We start from the raw sequence: 9043 nt of genomic DNA, 5'->3' as shown, positions 1-9043 counted from the left end.
GGTGGCTTGCGACTTTATTCACACTTGGAAAGAAATTGTGCCACCTTATGGTTCCTGTCTCGAGCCATCTTATACTTCTTTTATAACGAAAACATGCAATTATTATAGAGAATTGAAGAAACGATTGAAGTACCATCATTATCGTGCCACATTCTAAATAAATAGGTTTATTGAATGCGTCATACTGTTGTATACGCTCTGCTAATTAATAATCTAATGCGATTTAAACATTTAAAATTCCGTTCAAACGCAAAAATTGGTTTGAACATTACAGTTTCCATACAGATTCGACAGAGAAATAGTGAACCATATACTGCGAAAAAAAAGAAGAAAATTTAGCATTGTCTATAGAATTATTGTTAAACGCAATATTCACCCCTGAGCGTGGATCACGTATTTTCTTAATAGCTGTACCACGTATAACGAACGACTATAGCATGCATGGACAGAAACGTATCACTATAGTACCTGAGGTCTCTTCTCAATAATCATTTTCTCCTATAGACCCGTTTAATTCCATCATGGACTCAAGTTATTGGTGTTGATTTGACAAAATTACACAAAACAAATCAACTAGAATCCATAAATCCTGCAAGGGCGTATGAGTGTCCTATTATCGGACTACTTTTGCCCCTTTCTTTATGAAATTCATCGTAGTTATGGCTTTAGCAAAGTACAACTTCGATGTTAGTAGATATTGTGATTATGGAAGAGAGAAAAGACAGCGGCTCCAGAAGTTAATGAGTGTATGATAATATTGTACCAGGCAGACTCCAATTTTCATTACAGGTGTACGAAAGTAGCTATTCCGATCGCAGAAAATAGGAAAAAGTATAATATATACAATTAATATATCACATTACAAGAAATTATCTTCTTCGAGATTGTCATAGCATCCACACACAAACACACACACACACACACACACACACACACACACACACACACACAAACACACACACACACACACACACACACACACACACACAAACACACACACACACACACACGCGCGCGCGCACAACAAAAGCAATACACACACATTAATTTCTCTGTAATTAAATTCTGAAAGTGCGTCGAGCTATGACATCCGAAAATATAAATACAGGTCAGTTTCTATTGACTGTAAAAATACAATGTCTTTTTTTTTTATCATCATGGTCATAACCTAAGTAGATAAAGGCAATTTAAACTCACAAGTGTCTAACAACATCTTCAAATTGTGAAAAAAAAAAAAAAACAACCAAACGATAAAAGCTATACCTATCGTGCATCAATTAGAAGGCAAAATACAATCGTGATAGACCAATGAATTTACCCGTTCCGTACTGGAGTCTTAAATCCCATAGATTTTAAGAGACCATGCTCGCGTAGGCAATGGCTTAAAAGGCAAGTAAACTTATTGCGTACGGAGGACATTAGGCCTATTGTGGATCAAACTGAAAACGGTGGGTTAGATAATGATGCCAGGTGAGAAAACTGATAGTTGTGAAAAGATCTGCACGTTTTACACTCCTACGTATTTACACGTGACTTTTTTATATACTTGAAATAATAATAAAAGAAAACTTTTCGTCAATAACAGTTTGTACATTTTATTTTGATGACACAGCAAGATTTCGAATATCTTGAAGAGGAGAAACGAACATTATTGTGGTGTACATTTCTGGAGCAGAAGTGATATCTATTACGTTGTAGGTGCTGTTTTTCGCATTACCATTTTCTGTTAAAGTTGTGATGATTTCTGTGCAATTTACGGCATGATATACTATACTTTTAAGGAACATTCCTCTAACAGTCAAGAATATTCATCTCCGAGAACTCGACTTGTTAATGACGAGTCGATGGATCACTCGAGTCGGCTCGGGCACGTTGCGCAGACGACATGTCACCACTGCTTTCATGACGCTCTTGAACACAGGGTGCTTCGTGGCGTAGATGAACGGGTTGATGCACGAGTTGCAGAGCACGATTGCGCATGCGTAGGGTACGAACGGGTCGCTGTCGTCGTAGAAGAGACACACGGTGAAGGGCGCCAGGCAGACAAAGAACGCGCAGACGACGATGAACATGTTCTGCGTGATCTGCAGTTGGCGCTTGTTCACGCTGGCGCCGCGCTTCTTGAAGACCGACGACGAGCGGGAGATGATGCTGTTGTTGTTGTTTGTCTGGACGACCGGAGGTACTCCGTTCGGGTGACTGCTTCCGTTTTCACAATCGCTGGCGCTGCTGATATGCACCTTCTCTTGGGTCGGCTGATGTTGTCCCACCTCTGATAGCTCTTGGACCTGAAGGCTCTGCCGCCCTCTGCTCTCAGCTGCCGCCGCCTTGCTGTGATCACTGTGAGAATATAGTGAAATAATAAAAGAAGAAAAAATGCAAAGCCAATATCTATAGTATTGGGCAGTCATTTGGCGAGTTTAACAGTCCTACAAATTGCAAAACAACAACAACAAACAAACAAACAAACAAACAAACCAAACCAAACCAAAAATAGGTGAATCGACGAACGAATAAACCAATAAGAAGATACATGGATAAGAATGATATGAATAATAATAGGACGTGAACTCGCATATCAGGGCATACATTATCACTCGTACGTACATGAGTAGACACACCTCAGCAATCAGTGAATGACAGGGACGTAGGCCTAAGTTAAGTGCTCTCGATCTATACATCAGGGCAGTTTAGCAAACCCAAATCATTATCTGCTGCTTTCTGATTTGTTGTAAGCTACGTAGAGTAAATTTCAAAAATCGTAGAGTAAATTTCAAAATGTTCATCTTAAAGCACAAATCCTGATGTGTTAATTCCTGACTGTGTGATCTCATGTAACACCGCAGCTCTCTTATTTCTTTAGACCCAGAAGAGGTGTTGATAACTTCGGTTTATCATCACCATTATTATTATTTTTTTTTAATACACAACCATCTGTCTTTGAAATTGAAAGTTTTCAATGAAAGGTCATTCGGATGTTTGAAAGATAGGCCTAAACATCAGTTTTACTCACGGTAATAAGCCTGGAAAAATGAAATGACCTAAGGAACGACGTGTTTGAAAGATGAAAATGCATTGCATGTTCTGTTTTTGGTGTCATGTCATTATGATCAACCTTGCCTACAAGTTGAATCCCAAAGGACCATGCAGAGTTATCCTATGACTTGATACACGCATCTTTATGTATAATTATTTTTCTTCAACTTAGTCCAGTTCATGACTTGTGCGAGGTCGAATTTGTTGAGGTTGACTGTATTTTGAGCGATCTATCGTTCAAATTAATGGTTGTTTCCCCTCAAGTTACGCAGATGACTTTTGAGCAATATAGTGGTTCTCGATCAGACATATCACTATTAAATGCGACTGTAAGAATAATGAACGTACCTGTATAAGGCAAAAAAAAAATGTTTATTTGCCCTTAATTGTCAAAACCCATGAGGGTCGGTAGGTGTTTTTTTTTTAAATACCCTTTTACCCATGTAATTTTGTAACTTTGGCAGGGCATCTCGTACACTCATCCTTCTGGCAATATAGTAAACCTCGCTTAAGTCGACACGATAAAAAAGTCCAGATTTTTGCCTTTGGTATTCCTTGAAAATTTCTTCGTCTTAGTCGACATTTATAAGTCGACAACTCGCGTAAGTCGACCTGATTTTTGAGTGCCAACTGAGCTGAAATACATATTAATTCCCTCGTCTCAAAATCTTATCATCATTCTCTATGATTCGCAGCATTACTACTCGGTAATTCGCTAGTGTACGGCGCGGTAGCGTTCGCGCCATGCGTCCATTGTCTTGTACGCCAGAATAGAAAGGGCAATCACTCATTTACATTGGAGAATTACATGTAGTATACCCAAAGCAGTTCACTTTCCCCCTTTTCTCCATCTCGTTATTCTCAAAACGCACAAATTTTGTACACCTACAGGTCCTAGTAGAGAATCATTATCAGAACATGAAATGAGTAGGTGTTTCTTCGTTTATCCGAATATTATTCCGAAGCGGTATTAGAAACCTGGGCCCGTTTTTAAGAAAATAATTAAAATTAAAGTGCAACTACATTGTAATCAAATGCAACTAAAAATCAAACGCAGATGTATCATATCACGAGCAACTTTGCACATAAACGCAAGTTTGCAGAGTATGGCAATAGAAATTTAAGCAAAACAAAATGATATGGTGACTTAGGGAAGAAAAATCACACATCCTATTTCAATTCAGTCGGCACTGAAAAATTATCTCGACAGAATCATACGAACTCACACGCATCTTCGCAGCAACGCACTTAAATTGCAAAGTTGCTTGCAATTTGGGGAATATATTGTGTTTGATTTTTCAAATCAAATTCAAAACGTACAGTGTCTAGAAACGGGTCCAGGTTTCCGATCCCACTCTCTCAAAATCTCTCTAGAGATTTGGGAATTGTGCGTTGTCGTTACTAATCCGCGCGAGATTTATGCATGAACTAAAACATAATTGTTGCTAATGTCAGTAGGTATGTTTTGGCGGCAAAAGGAGTAAGACTTGGGTAGCGGTCCGCGTCGTGATCTTACTCTGTATAGGGGAAAATTAGTTTTCATTTATAAGTCGACAAAATGTGGACTTACGCAAGTCGACTTTCCCGTAAGTCGACGTGTTTTTCTCAGTCCCGATTATGTCGACTTAAGCGAGGTTGACTGTACTTCGAGTTCTAGTTCAACTTTGCACAGGATGTGGTGCAAGTTTAAATGCACTCAAAGCTCCAAGGGATTCATTCAAATTTACGTCTTGCCAGCTGGGCCCGGTAGGCGAGGCAGAAACACTCACTGACAAACACTTATAACGTTCATCTTTGGGTGCGTTTATCAACTCTTTTTCTCGGCAGAAACAGGTTTTCCAAACGGCTTTCAAGGAATTTTTACGAGTTGATAAACGCAAAGCTGTTTTGATTATGGGGTTCGGAAAGCCTTTTTGAAATCCGCAAATTTGTGCTTTCAGAAACAGGTTTCCGAAACAGGTTTTCAGAAACCTGTTTCTAGAAGCCCTTTGAAGCAAGATAAACTCAAAGCTCTTTTGAAACGGCTTTGTACTACGGTTACAGTATGGACCCCTTCTCCTCTATGTCAAATTGCGCAATGCAGCTGTGAAGTGACAAGGCCAGTTTTCGTGTTCGCGATGAGTTGATAAACTCAACTATTTTGGAAGCCGTTTCTAAAGGGCTTTGGAAACGGCTTCTGAAAGCCGTTTCAAACAGGGGAAAGATGATAAACGCAGCCTTTCTTTAATTTTGCAAACAGCTCCAAAAAAGTACCTTCCAGTGAGATGCTGGCAAATGAACTCCAAACAGCTTTCATTGGTGCCGTGACAGCTGGTAGCGGATGCTGCAAAAGTAGCCATCTTGGCAGTCGCGCAGGCTGCGCTGCGCCGCGGCCGGTACGGTAGCTAGCTAGCTAGCGCACTATACCTATGCACGTAAGCCAAAAAGGTAGCTAGCGTGCAATGCATGCTATAAAACGAAGCCTGCGGCGAACACGATTACGACGGGTCGATGAGATGAAAAAACAGTTTTAGACTTTTTTTTTTTCATTCTTTCTTTAGCTTAAAATTGATAATTTTGGGTATGGAACCTTTCACAAATTTGTAGAAGATGAAATTTGTGGGGGAAAAAAAATAAACTTGAAAGAGAGAGAGAGAGAGGGAGAGAGAGGAAAAAAAAAAAAAACCCCGATCCGAAATTTCCGTGATTTTCGGTCGGTCGCGAAGGGCAAACAAACAATTTTTTTTTGGCCTAATCATATACTTTAATACATTTCACCGGGAAGAGAATGATCACACAACGAACAACGATTAGAACATGGATGCGATTATAAATAGATGATTGCCCCATTTGGTTATAATATATTTTTCTGTGTGGTTAAGACTCAATTGTAATTTCAGATTGATCCAGTTCTTTCGCAAACATGACAGAAATCATAAGGCCTGAAACATTTGACGAAAATTGAATTCTGCTGATCAATGACATCGACAAATAAGTACTACATGAATTTGTCTGAATAAAGCGCAATATCATAGGGGTCTTTACAGGACAATATTACAGTTAGCTTGTTTAATGTGCAGATTTCGACAGCACACACCGAACAGGATCAACTTTCAAACTCAATTTCTGATTCTAAGCATTACACCACACCAAATTTATATTTATATGTCCTTTTCTTGTTTGCTGGTTTGATACTTTGTTGACTCAAAAATACCTCGTCGCAGTCGCGTAAAATATCAGCGCGAAACTGCAAAGGAACCAAATGACGATTTTATTTGGTTGTAGAGTTGGTTCTCGGACAATTATCCCCTGGGCAATCACCCCGGACTCTTCCCCTGACCCTAACCCTAATCCTAATTCTGAATCTAATCCTAATCCTAATCCTAACCCAAACTCTTACCCTAAACCTACCCTAACCCTAATATTTTACTCTAACCTTATCACTTACCAGTATTTAGCCGAGAGGTAATTGTCCTCGGGGGGTAATTGCCTTGATACCTATCGGCGAATACCAAACAATAATATCGGCACAACAAACTGACCTATTAGATGCCGAATGGTCAATCAGCAGCAGCAGGATGACAATATGAATTCTTGGAGCTAGATCTTACCCAGTTTCGTTGCTGAGGTCCGACTGGGTGGTTTCCTGGGTAACGGACAGGTGAGCACTCATGACCTTTGCATGTCGCCGAACGAAGCAAAAGAGTCTTCCGTAGCAGTAGCAGATGATGGTCAGGGGGATCGGAAAGATTCCGAACGCCTGTAAGAGCTGGTAGGTGTCCTCCTTAGGGTGGTCCGACGTCTGGCCGCACGAGTGGTACTTCCGGTTGTAGCCGAGGGCACCGATGTCGATGATGGGTAGGAAGAGCACGAAGATGAAGGAGACGACCCAGATGAGACCGACCCAGATGACGAGGTTGACTGTGGTGAAGGTCCGTCGGTAAGTTTTGAAGTCCTTAGTGACGAGGATGAACCTGTTTAAAGCTACGGAGGCAAGCGAGTACAGGCTGGCGGCGATGCACAGGTACATGATGCCGCCGGCTACCGAGCAGACCCACGGCTGCAAGGGCCATCCGCTGGGGCTGAGCAGTGCCACTGCATTCCACGGCACCGCGGCCGATGTAAGGAGATCCGCCACAGCGAGATTGACGACGAAGACGTTGGTGATCGTCCTGAGACGACGAGAAACGATGACGGCTGCGATGACAACCGAGTTTCCCACAATGCCGACTATGGATGCAATGATGAAGAGGATTGCGACGAAGATCCGCTGCGCGGGATCGTCAAATTTGAACCAATCGGTAGGCGGGATCGTAGTATTCACCGACATCGCTGGCATTGTAATCATAATACCCGTTGAGGTATTGCTTTCCATGGCCGGGAGGTCTGTTGACAGACTATCGGAAGGTAGGGCAGAACTTGGGTGTCAAAACTAGTCAAGCTTGTTCGTTTGATGACTGGATGTAAAAGTGTCATCTAGAATATTTTCGAGTCGCGAAAAGGATCTTAGCCACGTCTACAGAGCAAGACGCGAGTCACGGAAAGTATATTTTGAATAAATCTGACACTGTTTTCACTTCAGTGGTCACTTTGATGTTGCTCTTTACCAGACCATCTTTTTGGACACTCACTCTGAATCATATAGTCCACAACTGTTCAAAACTGATCAAACCACAACATTCTATGTTAATGGTTTTTACTGCGTTTCCACTTGTGGACAGATCAAAGCCAACGATAATCAGTTGTTAAATGAAATGCGATTTTGGCGCAGTATAATACAATAGTCGGACTGTCTCAGAACCAAAGCTGCACGTATCAAAAATTCAAGTTTTTATCCACCCCGGGAGAAGTCAAAGCACACACTGTCAGATGTTGCCTCCCCGAAAATATATATCCGCTGTGGAGTCTGGCGATTCAGCGCTTTCAAAATAAGAAAAGCGAATGGTAGTATTTTTCCCTCCACAAACGCAAACAATCAGCGGATGTTATAGCACCCACCACTACCCTTTCATAAAGCGTAATTTCCTCTGATACGTTGTGCGTCGCCTGCTCGAAAAGAGGTACATAAAATGATTTTTAGGAAAAAAAAAAGAGAAAGAAAGATCTGGCAGGTCAGACAATATCCAAAAGATATCTACCACAGTCACGCTACAGCATCCTCAATGAAATGAAACAAAGCCGAGCAGTTATCGCCGGGAGGGAGCTCAGTTTGCACACGGCAGTATCATTTCTCAACCAATGTTTGCGCAGGGAGGTGGAGCCACCTCCCTGGTTTGCGCTTTCACTTTGACGTTATTACATCTTATGGAAGTTAAAGATTGGAAGGACACAGAATCACGGCAGTATGTCCGGTGTAATAGTGACCATTCATCCATTTCAAAATACGGAGGCCACGAAACAGTATCACAGACCAACACTTTCTTTTCATATCCATCTAAATATCATCATGTGCTGCGTTTGGACTTTGTGCATTTTTTTTTACTTTGTTTTCTTTGTATTTAAAGGCAGTATACAAATTCTGCCTATTGCATGATTATACTGTACAAAAACTCAAACAGCGGCGGCGCTATCTAATTTCCACAACAATGTGTTGACAACCCTGTAGCGTTGTCAACATGTGGCTGTGTTGCAACTGATTGACAAATTGCCAAATAAGCACTGAATTGATCAGTGTTTAGTAGTAGCCATGATAAAAAATCATGGGCGTACGTACGTCGATGCAGGGCAATTTGTCAATCAGTTGCAATGAAAGCATCTCGACGGAAGAATTCCATGAATTTGAATGTGGCTATGTTTTCAAGTAAAATATAAGAATTAAAGGAGATGCATAATATTGTGTACAACATCAGCATCTTGCGTAGATCTCTCTTTTCCAGCAATGTCATGAATTATTAGTTTACATGATCATGTTGATTAATGTGTCTTTTAGAATTCATTTCAGTTTTGACGAGATTGGCTGCTCGTATCTAAAACTGAACCTAAAGAACGAACAATCAGAAATGATGAACAAACAAGAGTTATCAAAAAC

General features: G+C 40.9%; 1 protein-coding gene across 1 annotated transcript; it reads right to left on the bottom strand.

Moving 5' to 3' along the window:
• Positions 1 to 1808: 1808 nt before the first annotated feature.
• Positions 1809 to 7390, bottom strand: LOC140243912 (G-protein coupled receptor moody-like). The gene is made up of 2 exons (XM_072323582.1): positions 6627 to 7390; positions 1809 to 2340 (listed from the first exon to the last, which is right to left on the bottom strand). Exons 1-2 carry the CDS (start codon positions 7388 to 7390, stop codon positions 1809 to 1811), a joined length of 1296 nt encoding a protein of 431 aa, XP_072179683.1.
• Between the last annotated feature and the right edge of the window lie 1653 nt (positions 7391 to 9043).

Source organism: Diadema setosum, chromosome 20 (genome assembly GCF_964275005.1).
Source record: "Diadema setosum chromosome 20, eeDiaSeto1, whole genome shotgun sequence".
Taxonomy (NCBI): Eukaryota; Metazoa; Echinodermata; class Echinoidea; order Diadematoida; family Diadematidae; genus Diadema; species Diadema setosum.
The sequence above is the reverse complement of the archived record's forward strand: the minus strand, read 5'-3'. Positions and strand labels throughout refer to the sequence as shown.